General features: G+C 36.6%; 1 protein-coding gene across 5 annotated transcripts in view; it reads left to right on the forward strand.

Annotated features, from left to right (window-relative positions):
* Positions 1–21,375, forward strand: part of PLA2G4A (phospholipase A2 group IVA) — a 159,927-nt gene that overhangs the window by 38,912 nt on the left and 99,640 nt on the right. For 3 of the 5 annotated variants that reach the window (XM_019426657.2, XM_019426677.2, XM_053909207.1), the window contains exon 3: positions 6,098–6,179. In XM_019426657.2, coding sequence (XP_019282202.2) covers positions 6,098–6,179 — 82 coding nt within the window. Of the gene's footprint in view, positions 1–5,788; positions 5,977–6,097; positions 6,180–21,375 lie in introns of those variants that run through there. The other 2 variants (XM_019426685.2, XM_019426696.2) reach the window with 2 other exon arrangements.

Raw genomic sequence — 21,375 nt, forward strand, 5'->3', positions numbered from 1 at the left:
CATTGGTGAAATAATTGCCATTTTACAGATGAGGAAACCAAGGCAGGAAAAACTGAGAAAATATAAGGCAATTTATTGTAAATACCCTTTTGACTTATGTTTATATTGTTTAGTTATGAATCTTTTACTGCTTAATGACAAAGACACAGTAAGACCAAGAGAAGGTTTTTAAGAAGTCCCTTAAAATAAAGATAATAAACTAAAGTCCCTAAAAATAAAATTACCCCAAATGGCATCTGTAAATATATCTACATTTTCAAATGTTTGGATCTACTAGACTTCGTGTACACATCTGAAGATCATCCACGCAAAGACACCTTAGATTTGAATGAACACGACATATTACCTAGATCAGTAATTCTAAACCAAATAAGTATTTCTGCCACCCAAAACATCTTTAAGAATGGGGAAAACTTTTTCAAGTTTTCAAGCAGATGGTGCTTCATGTGTTCTAAAGAGCCTCTCCAGGAGAAGGAGGGGCACCTGGGTGGCTCAGTCAGTTAAGCGTCCCACTCTGTTTCAGCTCAGGTCATGATCTCACAGTTTGTGAGCTTGAGCCCTGCGTTGGACTCTGTACTGACAGTGTGGAGCCTGCTTGGGATCCTTTCTTTCCCCCTCTCTCTGTCACTTCTCTGCTCACACTCTCTCTCTCTCTCTCTCTCTCAAAATAAATAAACTTTTAAAAAGATAAAAAAAATAAAGAGCCCCTCCAGGAGAATGAAGGTGTACCTCTCTACCTCATGGGCCTTAGCTCAGCCATCATTACTCCAAGACCAGTGTGCGTTTCTTCAGGGGTATTGAAGTAGGAAAAAAGCCGATGTTAAAAAAATTTTGTGTGTGTGTGGAACTGTAGCTACTTAATTACCCATTGGACCAGAATCTATATCTCAATTAAAATTCAGGTGCTAAAGATTCGGGTGACTGATTCATTTAAGGTATTTTTGAAGATGTTATAGTCACTATAACTTTATGGTGAATGTGGCATTGAGTATTTTAGATGTAAGCTGTCACCATCAAATTTTTTTTAGACTGGTTTTCTGCTAGAACAGTCTTAGTAATCCCAATTAAATAGGACTTAAAATCTTCTAACATCAGTGAAAACGAACCCTATATCATACTTCAATTTTTAAACATATATATGCATATTTATTATGGTATAATATGTTATTACTGTATTTGATATATACATACATATTGTGTAAGTGGAAAGTTTCTTGTTGATGAAGGAGAAGAAATTCAAATCAGATTTCTGATTATGATTTTCTTTTAATGAAGAAAAATCGAACTCCGCTAGAACTAACAAATTCTGTTGACAAATTGGGTGTTTGGGGCATTAGGATAATTGCACATAGCAATCCATGACTGAGAATTCTGAGAGTTTAGATAGAATTGTAGGTTGTAAATAGTTAAACTGGTCACTCTTAAAAAATGTGAGAGAGTAGTAGTAACACAATGCCTGTGCCTCTCAAATACATCAGAATGAAACTCCACACCAGGAAGTGAAACCAAAAATAGGTATCTTATCTAAAACACTATCCTAACTCTTAGATGGCATCAATGCAGCAATTCTTTTAAAAACATTTCTGAGATCTGTTTGAAATTGCCTGTTGCTGATTGTGGTGATGACAATCTCTGGGTTCGGTAATGAGATTCCACAGTCTTTATCATACCAACAGTCTTTGGTTTTAGTTTAACTTAAAGTTAAGCAATGACAGTTAAGTAGAGAAAGAAAACTATTTGCATGCAGAATGTACCTTCTCTTCCATCAGATTTGTGTTATGATTATTTCTTCAGTTCTTTATAACAGTAGAACTTTCAACAGATTAGAACAATCATCAAATCGACTTTTTACAAACTGGTTCTTGTTTCCAATGCCCATTTTAGTTACGGTTGTTAATATAATTCTCCAGAATGAATTTAATACAGTAGCTATTTTCATAATGACCGGGAAATTGTGAGACGAAAAAGGGTCATGATTTTCACGATGGAAAAGATTAGGGATGAAAAAGACACTCAAAGTAAGGTAATCCAAGACCTGAAGGCAAAGCTTAATCTTGGTGGCTGAGTCAGTGTATTGAGCTTATATTTGACATCTCAATTGAAATATGGCATCTCTTTTTGCCAACTACCAACTAGCGTTGTGCTGAGTCATCAGTTTCCTCCAGGGAACACTGGTTGTGGATTCAATAATATCATTTCCTCTGGCACCACCCCTGAGACATAACCAAAAGTCTCCTATCCAAGTCGGAAGCTAGTCTAGTCCATACTAGTTTGAAATTATAACTGATATTGGCCCCGGGATGTTTCAAAGAATTATCAAAATGTATTTGGATTTGATTAAAACTAAACATTTTTCTCAAAGAATTTGTATTTACTTTACAGATATTATAATCTTTACAGCTCTTATAAGGAGATGGGCATGATTTTGACACTCATGTTTTGAAAATAACTTACAGGTGATCTGAAGATTTATCGTGTTTCTGAAATTAAGTTATAAGAACCAAGAAATGGTTGATTTGTCCCCTATTTCCTATGAATGGCTTGCAAGTATTTCATTCATTATAGTTAAGACAGAATCGAGGCTAATGGAAATAAAAGCAGATTAAAACAGCTGAATGATACAGGAAATAACTCAGTTACTAGAGGAATGTCAGATCAACTACAGGTATACCAGACAGACTAGATGATAACTGTACCACTTTAATAAAGGAAAACTGCCTTTTTCACTAAAGGTGTGGGTATTTGGTATTATTCTCTGTATAAGCGAAGGAATGTACAAAGAGTGAAGACATTGGGGACAGCAAGAATGGAGTCTAATTCAAGTTTAACTTTTCCTATCTATGAGATACTGGGAAATTATTTAACCTCTCAGAATCTCACTTTAGTTATATATAAATATAAATAAAACCTATGTTCTTTATCAGGTTGAGAAAGTTCCCATCTATTCTTTGATTGCTGAGAGTTTTTATCCTAAATAGGTGTTGAATTTTGTCAAATGATTTCTTTGCGCTGTTGATATGATCATGTTATTTTTCTTGTTTCGCCTGTTTATGTAATGCACTACATTATTTGGTTTTTGAATGCTAAACCAGCCTTGCATACCTACGGTAAATCCCACTTGCTTGTGGTTATATTTCCTTGTATATATTATTGGATTCTATTTGCTAATAATTTGTGGAGAACTTTTTCATCTATGTTTATGATAGATACTGGTTGGTAGTGGGTTTATATTTTTTCCTTGTAATGTCTCTGTCCGGTTTGTTATCAAGGTAATGCTGGCTTCATAAAATGAGTTAGGCACTATATCTTCTGCTTCTGTCTTCTGGAAGAGACTGGAGAGTATTGGTGTAATTTCTTCCTTAAGTGTTTAGTAGAATTACCAGTGAATCCATCTGGGCCTGGTGCTTTCTGTTTTGGAAGGTTAGGTATTGATTCAATTTATTTATATATGTAGGCCTATTCAGCTTGTCTGTTTCCATTTGTGTGAGTTTTGGTAGATTATGTCTTTCAAGGAACTGGTCCATTTCATCTAGGTTATTAAATTGTGGGCTTGGAGTTGTTCATAGTATTCCTTTATTATCTTTTTAATGTCCATAGAATCTGGAGTGAACTTCCCTCATTCATTTATGATATTTATAATTTGTGCTCTCTTTTTTTTCTTATGTAGCCTGGCTTATCAATTTTGTTACTCTTTTCAAAGAACCAACTTTTAGAGTCAATGATTTTCTTTGTTGATTTTCCATTTTCAATTTTATTCATTCCTGCTCTAATTTTTACTGTTTCTTCTGCTTACTTTGGACTTAATTTTTGCTTTTCTTTTTCTAGTAGACACTTAGGTGATTGATTTTAGATCTTTCTTTTTTCATATATGCATATCATGAAATAAAATTTGAAATATATGTATATATGAAATAATATGTATGTCAAGATACATATTATTTCATTTCCCTCTAAGCACTACTTTTGCTGCATCCCCCAAATTTTGATAAGTTGTAGTTTCATTTTCATTTAGTTCCAAATATTTAAAAATCTCTCTTGAGACTTCTTCTTTGGCATATGTGTTATTTAAAAGTGAGTTATTTAGATGAACGGATAAAGAAATTGTGGTTTATATACACAATGGAATACTACGTGGCAATGAGAAAGAATGAAATATGGCCTTTTGTAGCAACGTGGGTGGAACTGGAGAGTGTGATGCTAAGTGAAATAAGCCATACAGAGAAAGACAGATACCATATGGTTTCACTCTTATGTGGATCCTGAGAAACTTAACAGAAACCCATGGGGGAGGGGAAGGAAAAAAAAAAAAAAGAGGTTAGAGTGGGAGAGAGCCAAAGCATAAGAGACTGTTAAAAACTGAGAACAAACTGAGGGTTGATGGGGGGTGGGAGGTAGGGGAGGGTGGGTGATGGGTATTGAGGAGGGCACCTTTTGGGATGAGCACTGGGTGTTGTATGGAAACCAATTTGACAATAAATTTCATATATTGAAAAAAAAAAAAGAAAAAAGTAAAAGTGAGTTATTTAATCTCCAAGTACTTTGTGATTTTCCAGATGTCATTCAGTTTTGATTGCCAGTTTAATTCAATTGTCATCTGAGAGTATGTATCATATGATTGTTCAACATGAGCTTACGAATGTGTATTCTGGTGTTGGATGAAGTAGCCCATAATGTCAATTATATCTAGTTGACTGATGGTGCTGTTGAGTTCCAACGTGTCCTTACTAATTTGCTGCCTGATGGTTCTATTTCTGATAGAGGGGTATTGAAGTCTCCAACTAATACAGTGAATTTTTTTTTTTTGGTAGGGTCAGTGTGTGTTATTTTCAGTTGTATAGGGCAACACACTTTTTTTTTTTTTACAAGCATTCATTTAATTTATAATTGATAATTTCATTTATACAGAATAAAACTTTGACTACTCAGGCACCTCTGGCTATAGAAGATATTTCTCTTCAATAATAAACTTGAGTAAGAATTATCTTGAAAGATTTTATATGCTTCTCTGCCTTTTTAAATAAAGTATGCTCATCATTCAGGACTTTACCTCTTCCTGATGCTACATTACAAATCTGAACATAAATTATTCTATTGAGAGAGTGATATCTTCAGAAACTGTTGAATTTTATATAACTTTTGATTCTATATCTCACTACTGCTGGTCCTATATATGAATCTGTTTTATAGTTTTTTCTACCTCCTCGATTTTAGACTGTCATTACTCATTTCTCAGTATTGCCAGTATCTTACCTTTTTAAAATCAATTATGGACTTTTTAAAGTGTTAAGCAAGTCTGTTTAAAGTCAGGAAAGATAGGAGTAGCTTATAAGTGTGTGCTTCTTCTAAGGTGAGACATGCTTGAGCTTCAGATAAAGATTTTGTAATCTTTCCAGTTGCTCAGAGAACTTAGTGAATTCCTGCTTCCTTACTCTGTTTTGGTTGATAGAGTTGTTCAGTGACTACTTTCAAGTTAGGTGAAGTATTTAATAATCTTCAACCAGTTATTATTTATCATGTGCACACAAGCTACTGGGCTAATAGAAAATTTTAACATCGTTACATATGGTTTATAACAAATGCATTAAAATTAACATAAGTAGTTTTCCGGTCATCGCCTTGGATCCAAAAGATTTTTAAAACTGCTCTGGAAATGTCTTGCCAAAGAAAACTTTCATTGAACAGTAACAATAAAAGCAAACAAATCTGAATAATGCAAACATCTTGCTCTGACTTTGCCTCTCTAAGCCAGGGCTTCCTCATCATTCAGTACAAAGCCTGATTGTCTTCCTAGAAGGCTTGCAGTCCTGATTTACATTTTCCCTCAAGCTTGGTAAACCTGACAGCAGAAAAGTTCCATCAGTCAAGTCGTAGTGACATTTTTTAAAGCATGATCTAAACTTCTCAATAATTCTGTGGTGGGAGAGAGGAGAGAGAGACTCGAATAAGGAGCAGCCCTGGGATCAAAGGATGTTTCTGGTATGAATGTTACTTCCCTTCACCCTGGATGTTTTTAACCGGTCTCAAGGAAACAACGAGCGTAGTTTGCTTGGATCCTATCTTGGAAGCTAATTTTTAATTTACTATTATTTGTTTCCAGGTGGAGCACCAGTATTCCCACAAGTTCACAGTAGTGGTGTTACGTGCCACCAAAGTGACAAAGGGGGCCTTCGGTGACATGCGTAAGTGTCCTTATTTGCTTTTCTGTTGAAAATGCATAACCTAGTTGCTCCGGCCCTCTGACAAGCCAGGGGCTCCCTCTCTTTCAGATGTGGTTATCTTTGTCTAGATCTTTGAATGATAACATTTCCAACAGTGCTCTGATGCTCTGCTTTCTGTTGGAATAGTGTTTTGTCTTGACTTTACATTGAGAGTACTTGGAGTCAGAAAAAATGACTGTCTTATGACATCCAGATTTCTGGAATTAAAATAAATTCTATTTAATTCTATTTTGAAAAGAGTGCTGAGTGAAGACTTTGAACAAGCTGCCCCTGAGGCATTGTGCCTATTGGATTAAAAAAATGCAGTTTCTCTAGTTCTTATGCCCGTAAATGTGTTTATTATGTGTGAAAATAGCTAAAGAAACTGGTGTAGCACAGCTTCCAACAACGTGAACCCCAGCCTGAGGATAATGTTGAATGAACTTGCTGGCGGTATCCTTTCCCCATGCTTGGCAAAAGCCATTTTCCGAGTTCATCTCACCACTCAAAAGGCTGGGGGTTATGGGGGTAGAAACACAAAGAAAGATGGATAAGGATTATGATGATGAATTTGGTAAAGTTTTAGATGATTGCTAAAATATGGGAACAGGCGATTTACCTCTCAGAACGGGATTTGGAGAAAGAATGGAGATTATAGTTTGTCAAGCTGGGAAGCAGGCAGGGAAGGCTGCCTTGCCCAATGATGCTGAAACTGGTACTTGGAGGAAGAAAATCTTGGCGAGGAGAGTGAGAAGTCCCAGGCTGAGCAAGTAGAGTTTTTGAAAGTGAGAGAACACAGTGCTTATGAGGAACTAGAAGAGATCCAGTGTTGTTAGAGAATAGACGGCAAAGGGGAAGGGGGACCAGCACTAATATAACAAAGGCTGAGGTTGAGATTTCATCAGAAATACAATGGGAGAAATTTGATGGCATTTTTGTCATAAATCACAAATTGAATTTTCATTCTAAAAAATGTTTGTTCTGGGGACGCCTGGGTGGCTCAGAGGGTTAAGCGTCCAGCTCTTATTTTCAGCTCAGGTCATGATCTCACAGTTTCATGAGTTCAAGCCCTGCATTGGGCTCTGCACTGACAACGTGAAGCCTGCTTGGGATTCTCTCTCTCTCCCTTTCTCTCTGCTCCTTCCCTGCTCACGTGTTGTCTCTGTCTCTCTCAAGATAAATAAATAAACTTAAAAACATTTTTTAGAATGTCTGTTCTGGCCATATTGTGTTAAATATATTGGAAGCAAATGTGAGGTATACTTTATATTTTTAAGAATAAAAAATATGATAACGGATGCAAGAATAAAAATTAGCTGCTTGAAATCATGCTGAAAATGGGCCAGTAAAGTTAAATACTATGGGGAAAAAAAGTGAGCTCAGTGCCCAAGTCTTCAACAAATGAAAAGAGGTGTCCAGGAAGTGGACAGGACACCTGCGTGGCTCAGTCAGTTGAGTGTTCGACTCTTGGTTTCAGCTCAGGTCATGATCTCACAGTTTTGTGAGTTCAAGCCCCTGCATCGGGCTCTGCACTGCTTACTTGGGATTCTATCTCCCTCTCATGCTCTCTGCCGCGCCCCCATTCACGCTGTCTCTATCTCTCTCAAATAAATAAACCTTTTTAAAAAATATTTTTTTAAAAAGTCAGAAGTAAAATGGGAAACAATGTAGAATCTAATGGCAAGAGTTTTAGATGAGCAGTAGTTTTCATGAGAGATGAGAGTACAAGGATAATTTCTTTCACTCTCATCTGGACCAGGGATTTATACTTTAAATTGTATCTTATACTTCAATCCAACCCATTTAACCACTCCTTGGTCAATGTTCTTCTGAAGTTATTCTTATTTTGCTTTTTAAAATTCTCTGCATTTTCATCATTTAAATGAGAGTTCCCTGGAAGAAAGAGCCACGTCAGAAACCCTTTTTAAAAACTGGTATATCCCCCATGACCTTGAGAAAAGGCACAGGCTTTAAAATTCAAGAGGTCGATTGTTAGATAAGCTCTCCTTAATTCCCTTGAAGCCTAGGTCAGTAACTTGCCAGGCATGCAAGTTACTAACCTAATTTGACTTTTAAAAAAATATAGTTATGTCTTATACAAGGCAGCAACAATGCTTTCTTATAGCGCTGAACTCTGTCATTCAGGTACAACAGGTGTTACTGTGGTTAAGACGAGCCCACACAGCAGTTCAACCTCTATACTCTGTGAGTCACCTTCAGCTGGTATGGATCTGATTTTCTAGCTACTTCCCCCAGAGGCACAGGTATTTGGGCTATCGTTATTTATTAGGATTAAGCCAGGGGAGATAGTGGTATAGCAGGTGTCATTTTAAGCCTATGTGAGTTGACATTAATAATAATACTTAAATATAAACATGAGATATTAACTCATGAAACAGGGAACAGGTTCATTTTGGATCCTCACAGTGTACACAACACAGTTTAGACCCTTGGTCTCTAGAAGCTTCCTTTTGAAAATGAAGGACCCATGGAAGGAATAGCCCTTGGAGATTAATCACTATAGGGGAAAGGACAGTGTCATGACATTCTGGTGAACTTTTTATTCAGCATTTGTATTTTGATTTTGTTTCATTTGAGTTGTTACATAATTTCTTGGAGGAGGGGCAATTGTTGCTAACCCTTTATATCACCTTAATGAGTTTATAGAAAGTCAGGAAGAGATAAGAAGGAAGAACAAGAGAAAGTCTTAAAGAAACAAATTCAGTGAGAAGGTTAGCATAAAAAAGTGAAGGGTTGCAATACATCGCCAAGCACTTTATTTCTGAGAAGTTGTAGGAGATTATTACAGTGAGAAAAGGTATTGGCATTAGCTGTCACTTTCCTAAGAGGAGTTTTGATGATATTGCGTGGTGAGCTTGATCAATACGAATTACCAAGTAAACTGAATTTGGATTCTTTGTGTATAGAATCTCTCTCAATATAGACAAAGATAAAACTACAAAAAATGCCCTAAGATCTGTGAAGACTATGAGAGCAGAAACCTACACCCTCTTCTGTTGTTGATATTGTCTGTGTTCATTTGAGAAGGCAAATTTCCATAAAATTTTACGTGTTGATAAAGAAGAATGACAGATTACTACTGGGTTTTTTGGTTTTGCCTGAGTATGTGGGGGCTTTCTCAAGGGTGCCACAAAAAAATCAAATGGTTGATTCCTGGTAAAATACCTATATCTGCCTTTTTCTTTTTTCTTTCTTTTTTTTTTTTTGAGATAATACTAAGATTATGTCTATTTTTTATTTTGTCCCTTGATAGATCATCTTTTTCTAATTATCTCCATTTAAAAATATCATGTAATGTTGTCAAAACATCATAATAAAATCAGCAGCACCCCATGAGCTGTCTTTTGAGGGGTCAGAGTTGACATTTTAATCACAACATCTCACTTATTTCGTTGTTTTTACCTAAGGGCCTGGGCCAGCCAAGAGCAGGACAGCCCCTTCCCGGACCTGGTTGCTAATCTCAGTGTGCGAAAATGTATCATTTATGCCTGTATCCCAGTGCCCACCCTTCCATGCATTCTTATTCTCACATCATATGAAGAGGTTGTTTGAAGTTCATAATTGCAACTGACTCACCATAGTCTTAGTTTTAAAATAAGTAGTTTGCCTTAATTTTGGCAATATTAATATAACTCTCACTTTTAAAGCTATAGTATAATATATATATATATACATACATATATATATATACATACATATATATACACATACATATATATACATACATATATATATACACATACATATATATACATATATATACATACATAATACATATGTATTACATATATATACATATATATATACATATATGTATACATATATACATATATGTATACATATATGTATACATATACATACATATATACATACATAAATATATATATACAGTACCACCTTGGTTTGCAAGCATAATTCATTCTGGAAACATGCTTGTAATCCAAAGCACTTGTATATCAAAGCGAATTTCAAGAACCATTGGTTCCATTGTGATCATGTGACGTTCGGCATCATGTACTCCTCGTATTGCAAGACATAGCTCTTTATCAAGTTAAAATGTACTTATGTTTGCTCATCCTTTGGAACACTCACAGAACAAGTTACTCACAGTCCAAGGTTTTATGGTATATTAAATATAACGTGTAGTCATGAGTATGTCAACACTGCAGCAGGTGCATGTGTTGGATGGATATATATTAAACTCTGTGTTTTTTATTGTCCCTTTCCTCTTCTAACAGAGGTTACACATTTGCAGAATGACTACAGTGATGATAAAATTTCAGTTGGTAATAGAGTTTTCTTTGTGCATGTGTGAAGTGAAACACACAGCCCTGGCCACAAACCTGATTTTAAAACCAAATGAAATGGCTGGCACAAATGTTTTAGCTACCTCCCTGAGTTTCTGCTCCTTTTAATGTTGGGGAAAACACAGATCAAATGTGATAATGGAGGCTAGTCTCAGACTTCACAACTGGATAGAGTCATGTTTCAGTCCCTAAGATGAAGTCAGAAAATGGATAGGATAGTGTTTTTGAAACAATAAAATACTATACCAGTATTAGATATTTTTAATATCCTAATTATGCAAATATACTAATGATTCTTGTCTGGTCTCAACAGACACTGAACTCTTTCTCTTTACAGAATTAGCGTCACCAACGTTAGGGTTTCTGAAGACAGTTATAGGATTGCAGATAGATCTACTTTCCTTAAGTATTCAGGAGAACACAGAGCTTAATTCCAACCTTTAAACTTTAAGAAAAAAATAAATATATTTGGGAGAATTATGAGCTTATTATGTTGAAACCAATTTTAATAAGATTGTATTGCTTCTATCTTAAGGTACTCTTTTTGGGTTTTCTTAAGAACCTCAAGCTTTTATTTGCATAAAGTCTGTGTCTGTGGGTAAATGATGTTTTATTGTAGATAAACTCATAGCAAGATCTAAATCAAGTTCCTGATTTTTAAACAGCTGTGCCATTTGCAGGTCCAAGGCTGACCTAATCTCCCCAAGTAGTGCTTTTCAAACATTAATGTCCAAGTGAGTCACCCACGGTTCTTGTTGAAAGTGTGGATTCTGATTCAGTAAGTCTGGGAAAGGTTTTCCTCTTTCCTCCAGTCTTGTTCTCCCCAGCAGCAGCTCAATCCCCTCACATCTAGGACCATCCAGAGAATTTAGCCTCTTCCAAGGACATGACCCACAATGCATAGTGTTAATAATTCCCTGGGAAAGGAGCCTAGAACTCAACCTTCCTATTTGTAAGTGTTAGCCTGAGAGGCAGAGTATTGGGTGCGTACGTAGAGGAACGTTATCTATTTAATTTTTTTGAGAATCTTCAGCAGCAGCAAGAGCAATGTAGAAATTACTATAAAAATATATTATCTCTGGTAGACTTTCGTGAATATCACAGTGATCAAATCCCTAGGAAACAGGCCAAATATATTTATGAAAGAGTATGGTCTCCAAAGGCAAAACACTACTCTCTCATCCCATGTTGTTGGGCAAGTTTCCTCTGTCTTCTTTTTTCACCATAGAGATGTTATGAGAATTCAATGCATTAACTAATGTGAAGTACTCATATGCCTGACACATAGTAAGACCTCAATGGTATTATCTATTATTGTTAAAATTATTTCAGATACCAACATAAGAAGACCTTCCTTCCTTTCTTTCTTTCTTTCTTTCTTTCTTTTTTAAGATTTATTTATTTGTGAGAGAGAGAGTGCAAGCAGGGAAGGGGCAGAGAGAGAAGGGAACAGAGGATCCAAAGCGGGCTCTGCACTGACAGCAGCGAGCTCGATGCAGGGCTCGAACTCATGAACCCCGTGAGATCATGACCGGAGCCCAAGTCAGACATACAACCAACTGAGCCACCCAGGTGCCCCAAGAAGACATTTATTTCTTAAATATAATCTTTGTGTGAGCTAAAGAATATTCTTTTGGGATAGTCCATGCACTATAATTTTTCAGTTTTTCACCTTGGAGACAAATTTCCATTGTGAGTTTCTGTGTTGAGCAAATTAACGGATCCTTCTTTTTTTCAGCTTAGAAGAAATAAATGGTAGAATGGCACTTCCATTGTCTTCTCTGATGCACTTGGGCACAGTTCACTCCTGTGCACCTCTGCCAGCTGTCCAGACTTCTGTTTAACACTTGTCACATAGGCGTCTAACCATGTGTTTATAAAACTGCGGCCTGTATCTTATGTTTTAGAAGATAGGTGTTTAGCCTTGAGACTGGCAAAGTAGTAGTAAGATCTCAGAATTTTGGATGAAGGAATAGACAAATGATATTTGTAAATATGTGTAATTATACCTTTCTTCTTGGGTAGTGCCTTCTTTTTACCTCACTAAAGAGAGAAGTTTAAAAATAATTTTATACTCCATTTTTTTTGTAGATTATAAATATCTGTTATTTCTATCCATAGCTATCTAGAATTTTCCTGGGTTTCAAGGTACATATATTTTATAACACCTTTGGATTAATATAATAAACCTTTTCTTGGATTAATTATGGGGCTTCAAATATATATGTACATAAATAAATGGAACTGCTATTGGCCAAATATGTGTATTTTTTATGGAATCAAACATTTCCCTAGGCTTTAGCCCTTAAGTTATGATGAATGAGTTTCGGCTTACTAATATTTTTGGAATGTTTTTGAGTATCCACCCAAGATTTAAAAAATTCTGTGTATAACGAAACAATTTCCCAGTGGCCTCTTTATGGAAGATAATTTCAAGATGAATAAAGTGTTCCAGAACATGCCTATCTCTCATCTCTTATCTTGTATTTTCTACAAAGTTGAGAAATAGGTTGTGTTAGGAAAGAACTACTGTTCTTCATTCATTTAACTCATGTAGTTTATTAAACGGTCAAATGGTTTTAGGAGGACAGTTAGTCGTTTTTTTCTCTATTTAAATGTCATTAGATCTCTGTGCGTGTGTGACTCATATGTATATTTTTGTGTTTAGGTCTGATGAGTACTGTAAATACTGTTCTATATATTTTGATAATATCAGTTGATCCTTGGGTAGATTTTCACCACATTTATTCAATAAGATTAACAGCATCTTCCAGTTGTATATCTGGTAGCAATGCTTCTGTGAGATAAGGAAAGCAGATTCCTATCAAAATGAAGAGTACGTCACCGGTACTAATAGGGACATAATCCACATGTTCTCTCCTTTTTTTCAAGACTATCAGTGATAGAACCTCCTTAATTTAGTTTTTTATCACATATGTCTTATACTTGAACTTCTTTGTCTTAAAATACTTTCATATTTTTCACAAAAATACTTCAACACGTTAATGTTCTACATGTTAAATATTTCAGCATGTTAATGTTTAATGAAGGGAAATCTTCGTTCTAAAAACTTTTTAAAAACTGAGTGATATGCAGGCTTCTTTTCTTAAGCTAAGTAAATTCTCTTTGCCAAAAATCATACATCACCACTTCTGTATTGAAAATGTGTGATTAATATCTCATGGAGTAAAATTTAAAAAATAGTTAAATGTTTCTTAAGTTTCCTCAGAAAAGTATGCTCTTAAACTTTTTATGTCAAAGAGAATAATTCTGCTGCTCTAAAAGTTTGAGCATGTATGTGAAAACATTTATCATGTATGCTATGTTAGTATATTTTAATATTTTAAAATATTTCTTAAAAATAAAAATTCTATGACATAGAGATTGAAGTTAAGTTAAGTTAAACTCAGTCAAGGGATAGTCTGGGAGTTTTGTAAATTTCACTGACTCCTCATAAGTACTTTTCCGTTCTTACTCCCCATGATGCATCAATATATTTTTTATGAAATATTTTAGATAAAATTCTAGACAAATTTATTTTCAGTTGATATACAAGGTGAATCCAAATCTGCAGTTGCAAAATGAAATAACAGCTTGGAAATTTTAACTTTGGAGAACAAATGTTAAAAGAAATAGAACCCAGTGTTTTTTCCAGCAAGTCTCCATTATTCTTTTTTTACTTTTTATTTATTTTTGAGAGAGAGAGAGTGAGAAAATTGGGGAGTGGCAGAGAGGGAGACACAGAATCTGAAGCAGGCTCTGGGCTCTGAGCTGTCAGCACAGAGCCTGACGCAGGGCTCAAACCCATGAGCCACGAGATCATGAAAAAGTAAGATGCTTTGACTGAGCCACCCGGGCGCCCCAAGCAAGGCTCCATTATTAATGTCCTCATCAATAAATGTTGAGCATCTGCTATCTTGAGAAGTACAAAAAAAATAAACATAATACGTGTGGTAGATAACTTTATTCAGTGCCTATTTCATACCAGAGAGGAAGCATGGCTTAGAGATTGGAGCAAGGACTCTGGAACTGGCTTGCTTGAATTCAAATCTGCCTTCTATTTATTAACTCCATGGTTTTGGGTAAGGTACTTAGCTTTCCTAAGCCTCAATTTCCTCAGTGGCTACACGGGGGTAACAATTATACCTTCCTCATAGGTTTTTTTTTACAAGAATTAAATTAGATTATGAAGCATTTAGAAAGGGGCTTGATGCATAGTATACACAATATGTGTTAAATAAATAAGCAAAACTATTAAGTGGAGTTCATAGAACTTAACATACTGCATTTATTCATCTTAGTAACCCTAGAAGATATATGCTGTTTTTATTTTAATTTTACAGATACACAATTTTTTAAAAAGACATTAAGTAAATGTTCCCAAATCACACAGCTGTTAGGTTTTATGGCTAGAACTGAAATCTCTCTCACTCTGATGTTTACTTGTACAGTAGCTTTGCCTCTGAGCTTTGTATGGCCTAGGTGATAAGATGAAACAGCTGTGAATAAGTCTGGAAAACCAACCCAAGAAGATATGCACTCAGTAATTGTGTGTTTAGGCTGTATGATGTTACTGATTTTGAAAAGTGCTGGCAATAAACTTCCCAGAAGACCTCACAGCTAGAATGGAGACGGATTTTATAACTTCAGTAGAATTTTAATTTGTTATTATTAAATACTTTTGATACTTCAGTTTCGAAAAAACATCATAAAAGGTCTTAAACATCGGGCTGGCATGGTATGTCTACGGGCACGGTATGTCTATTATTTAAGGAATCTGGCTATTTTTTAATGGTTTATGCTAGTGAATAAATGTCAGGTAGCAAGGATAATGCCTTGTTTGAGTATACTGACCCTAAACTGGGGGTCACTTTTGCTGCACAGGGCACTTTGGGCAATATCTAGAGAGATTTTTAGTTGCCACAATTGGGGGATCCCTTCTGGCATGTAATGTGTAGAGGCCAGGGACAGCATCTCAGAGCAAAGAATTATCTGACCCAAAATACCAAGAGTGTCAAGGCTGAGAGTTCCTATTTTAATGAAAAATAAGAATTATTCTTGTATAGGGTAGAATGCACACATACAACTAAACCCATATAACTAACATTAATAATATAAATAAATTAATGTGTTTTATAATAATATATAAGAATTTCTGGAGAATTACTCTTTCTCTCCTACCTAAACAGATGCCAAGAAACATTCTAAGTTCTAAATCTTTAAAAAATATTCCAAACATAGATACTGGTAACAAAGGTATTTTTGTTTCCTTCCAAGAAGTTATCATAGAGATTTAAGTAAAAAGGCAATGTAGGTAACAACGAAAATTTCAGTTCTGTTGTAGATTGGCCTTTAGCTTGCTTTGGGTTGTTTTGCATTTATCTCTGTTTTCTTGTGAATATCAACATTCTTTACAGTAAGTTATTTTTACTATATGCCAGATGGTAGACCACTTCACTAATGTACTAAGTCAATTGTTAGTTCAAACTGCACCCAGTCAGTTGTGCAGAGATGCTATTGGGCTTTCTTCCTGACATCCACTTGGCTGATGATACATTCTGACAGCTTCATGTCCCTTTACAAAGGGACACACGTGCCCTGGGAAAGCGCTTTTGTAGATCTGAGGCTGTGAGAAAAAGGAAAATGAAAAAATAAGGAGAGTTCACATTGGAGACTCTATCTGGTAAATGGATTTAAAAATGGTATTAATAAAACTGCTTTGTAATTTCAAATTGTTTTTAACATTTATTTATTTTTGAAAGAGTGAGAGCATGTGCACATGCACACATCCAAGTTGGGGAGGGGCAGAGAGAGGAAGACGAGATACAAAGCAGGCTCCGCACTGGGAGCCCAGAGCCTAGTGTGGGGCTTGAACTCGGGAACCCTGAGATCATGACCTGAGCCGAAATCAAGAGTCAGCTAGCCACTTAACCGACTGAGTCACCCAGACATCCCTAAAACTGCTTTGTAATTTCAAATAAGGATAAGGTATTCTGTGATTATTTGAGAACATAGACAATGCTGCTGTTGCAAGGGCTTTTCTCTTCTCTGTCCAATGTATCCAGAATCACTACCAAAGTTCTGTTTTACTAAACTATATTGGATTCATCACTAACTTTTCTAGCTTCTGTATTTCCAGCAGTTTTCAGGGACTGCCCTTCAGCATCTATAGCCATGACCATTCCAATTTTGAGCCTGTTCTGGAAGAAGCAGGGACTGCTATCTATAAACAAGTCCCTTGACACTCTACCGGATTCCTTGGAGGTGTTAAGGGTGGCAAGATGAGATTCAAAGGTTTATCATTATTATTACTGCGTTTAGAACTTGAAAGCAAAGGTTAAATGCAAATGCACTGGGAAGAAATGACTGGCATTGACTCATATTAAAATGCAAATGAATGGGGTGGGACAAAGCTCCAGGAAGGTTGAGACATATTAGGCAAGAGCAGAGAGAAGTTAAGAGTGGGAGATTGCTGTGCCTAAAATGTCACCTTTTCTGCAGTATTGCTCAGGGCTAGCCTATTATCCATTACTTTGGTAATATTTATATATTCCTATAACGTTTCAGACTTAGTTTACAGTTTAGTAGAGGCAAAAATAGGTAAGGGTCAGTGTTGGATTATTTGAAAGAGCAAGGAATTTGGCTTTCAGAAAGCCTAGATTAAAATCCTATCTCTAAATGACCTTGCTCAACTTACTAAAAGTCTCTGGGTCTGTTTCCTCACCTTCATGATGGGAATAATAATATCTAACTCAGCAAGTTGAAGCTTTATGTGGAATTACTTCTGTTTTATGCAGATGTATATAGATGAGGCCTCTGGGGAATATGATTTACAGTAGCCAATTTTACCTGATAAGAAAACAGAACTAGTTGCCTAGAGATGTATGAACAGGATAAGGAAAAAATACAGGTAACATCTCCTTCTGCTCATCCTTTATGTGTATAGTATTTGGACCCTTGAATATTCTTAGGACAAGGACAACACCTTACTAGCATTTAGTTATCAGCTGAAATGCCAAAGGAAAACATAATGGTGTGCACAAGTAAAACAGAAGCCGTGTTTTCTTACTCAGAACAAATGCTTCCACCATCAAGGTGACTGTGTGGAATGTTCAAAATGTTGGATTCCAGAGATGCCACGTGGCCTACATGTTGACTTGTGGGGGTGATTCTGCAGCGTGTGATCGAGGAGGGTCACTGACTGGAAAGAGAACCTGGGGTCCGGTCAGGGGCACCCTTGTGACCCTTCCTCACCACGCATAGGCCTGCCCTCAGAGTCAGTCAGTGCAAGACAAAAGTGTGTTTCCCAAAGACATCGTGGTGGTGGCTTTGTGAAGAGTGGTTGGAATGTGGGGGAAGCAAGCAGCTAGGAGATGATGTGAACAGCCCAGGTGAGAGGCACTGCTTAGTTGGACTGAGGTGGTGATATTTTGAGTGGGCTTGAGGAACCAGACGTGATAGCCGCGTTAGAGGTGGACTAGGTGGGACTCGGAGGCAGATTGGATACAGGAGCTGTGAGGAAAAGAGAATGACCCTCATGTGTCCAGCTCTGGGGCTGGAAGTGATGGTTCCATGCAAGTAAGACATTGAAAGTCAGGAAAAATTAACAGGTTTTTGGTTCATTTAGCTTTGTTTTTCTTTTGTCTTGCAGCTAAGGAAAGAAAGGTGGAAAGAGAATAAACTTGTTTTGTACAAGTTGAGTGTGAGGTATTTTTCAAAGGCATTCAAGAAGAAGATTCAAAGTCTCAGAGTAGAGAGGGGCTCAGGAATGTAGATTAGGGAGAAAATCATATTTATGTGGAAGCCAGAGCCAAGAAAGGATTCAAGGACTTCAAGAATTGATTCAGAATGGTTAAAAAAAGATGGAGGCCTTTAAAGATATATTACTTGGCAATAGGTTATATATGGACATGGAATCAAGAATCTCATATTTGTCCTCCTTGCAGCGTCGAGGAAATGAATGTATCACGGCTGCCATTTAAGCCTTGAAGATGATCTGAGGTTATGGGGGAGGGGAAGGAGAAAAAAAAAGGGTTAGAGTGGGAGAGAGCCAAAGCATAAGAGACTCTTAAAAACTGAGAACAAACTGAGGGTTGATGGGGGTGGGAGGGAGGGGAGGGTGGGTGATGGGTATTGAGGAGGGCACCTTTTGGGATGAGCACTGGGTGTTGTATGGAAACCAATTTGACAATAAATTTCATATATTGAAAAAAAATTAAAAAAAATAAATAAAAATAAATAAAAATAAAAGATATGAGATTAATCAAACTGCAGGCTTCGTGTGGGTCATGTGACCTGAGGGGTGCATATTGAGTGTGCTTTTTTAAGACAATATGAATAGTTGATAATTCTTTTATAAGTTGGTTTTGAATACATGAACATTAATTTAAGGGGTTCACTTTGTTTTGAAGGATTCTTTGAAGGATTTGTAAGAGATGTGAAATGAGAGCCCACAATTTAGTGGTGAGCTGAGGGGGAAACTTAGGGCAAGATATACTGAGGGAACATTTACAGAGGTAGGTAGGAAATTGCAAATAATGATATCATTTATTTGCGTAAAGGGTACTGCATTGAGAAAAAAAAATTCATCAAGTCTCCATGGAAGCTGTGATTGAGGCATGATTTTTGCCAGGAGCTGGGGGATGGGAGGCAGGAATAGAGAGATGGCAGTCAAAGGGAACAAACTTCCAGTTATAAGATGAATAAGTTCTGTGGATTTAATTACAACATGGTGATTGTAGTTAACAATACCATATGCTATATTTGGAAGTTGCTAAGAAAGTAGATCTTCAATGGTTTCACCACAAAAAGAAATGGTAATTGTGTGAGATGATAGAGGTGTTCACGAACCCTACTGTGATAATCATTTGGCAATATGTGTATCACATCATCATGTTGTACACCTTAAACTTACATAGTGTTATATGTTTAGTATAATTCAGTAAAGCTGAGAAAACAAGTTACAATAGGGAGAATAACACTATGTCATAGAAAAGGTGGAGTATAATGGGTCAGAATTTTACAAGATGATGGGATTAGAAGCTGCAAGTATAGACTGCATTTATTTTTCTAAACTCATGAGGGTAGGAAGGATCTTGAGGAATTAGCAAAAATAATGAATTTATTTTATTTTTTTAAGTTTATTTCTTTATTTTTGAGAGAGACAGAGAGAATGTGAGGAGGGGATGCGCAGAGAGAGAGGGAGAATCTCAAGCAGGCTCCCCACTGTCAGCACAGAGCCCAATGCGGGGCTCGAACTCATGAACCTTGAGATCATGACCTGAGCCAAAATCAAGAGTTGGTTGCTTAACTGACTGGGCCATCTAGGCACTCCTGTTTATTTATTTATTTTTTTGATGATCAGTGTTTGTTTATAGGTTGCGAAGGTGTAGCCAGGGCAAAGCAAATGTTTACAGGTTAAATTTGGGGCTGGGGATAAATGAGAAATATCTGAGAGGAGGTAGAATAGTATGACATTGAGAGAAGAATGTATGGATACTTGTTCTTCTAAGACATGAAGGAAGAACTTAAGTATGAATAAATGCATTTTCTAATTATAAATATGGTTTTACAGTTGTGAAGTATAGGGAAGAGAAATTGAATGAATCCATCTAATCCTCTCCTTTTGTTTTCTCAGTGAAGTATGAGCCTGAGTTGTACCCTCAGATGAGGAGTAGCAGATAGGGTGGGTGACTTGAGAAATGTAATAAGTGTTGGGCAGTCATGTAAAGAATGGAAATAAAAGGAATAGGGATTAGTATATGTTTGGTCAAGTTAATGACTCAGTAGGCATTGGACTATGCTGAAGCAACTAATAGCAGAACATTCATTTCCTCTGAGTGCAACTTATAAGACACAGGTTAAATTAATTTAAAGAATGTCTGAAAGATTGAAAACTGCTGAGTCAACCCGGATTTGAGGGACCAAAATCTCAGAGGAGAGAAGTCATTGAAGTAGGCCTCAGTGTTCTACAAGCCATCTTTCCCCCCTCAATCCACTGCTGGATTTAGGTGGGTTTGGGGGGGTCACAAGGACGTAGGAAGTAGCCAAGTAGTGAAGAGGCAGACAATCCACCAGGGCTCTGACAATCTCAAAGGATTTGGGGACACAAAAACTGCATTTCCGAGACAAGCCAGTTAGAATTTGAGGGGCAGAGCGTCTGAGAGAAGGGAAACTCAGAGAAGCTGAAAGTCAGCGCCTTCACCATGTGCACTAAACAAAGTCTTAATCTGCGTGGGGCAACAGGCTGAGGAGCAAACATAAAATACCCCCCAAAACAAAGCAGAGATATTGGCAGCATCACAGTGCTAAGAGGGAAAAAAATGGAATTCAGAACTTCCAAATGAAAAGGGGCCTTCGAAACACCCTGGGCTCTCAGTTGAGAAGTTTCAGTGGGACTGAACGAGAGGTAGGCTGAACCTTATAAAGATTGGAGTCAGTTCCATTTTTGATTAAGTTCAGGAGATCCATCCTGTTCTCCCTGCCTGCCTTCCGGAAGATAAGATGGGGCTTCTGTGGAGGTAGATCTAAGTCCCTTCCCATTTTTCATAGAAAGGTCTGGCATTGAGCCAAGAATCACCAGGTATACCAAAGACTAAGATCAAGAAAAATAAATAGATCTGCACAGATTATATAAAATAATTATGGTTGATATGTTCGAGAAAATAGATGACAAATGGAGAATTTTACCAGGGATCCAGATACATAGGAAAGAATAAAATGGAAGAATTACAACTAAAAACAAGAAGTGAAATTAAAAACTCCATAGATAGGTTTGATGTCGTTTGGACACATCTGAAGAGAGGCAATTAATTAACGGAATAGGTTAGTAGGAAATATCCAGACTGAAA

This window comes from Panthera pardus, unplaced genomic scaffold (assembly GCF_024362965.1).
Source record: "Panthera pardus isolate Hobbes unplaced genomic scaffold, ASM2436296v1 HiC_scaffold_21, whole genome shotgun sequence".
In the NCBI taxonomy this organism is placed as follows: Eukaryota; Metazoa; Chordata; class Mammalia; order Carnivora; family Felidae; genus Panthera; species Panthera pardus.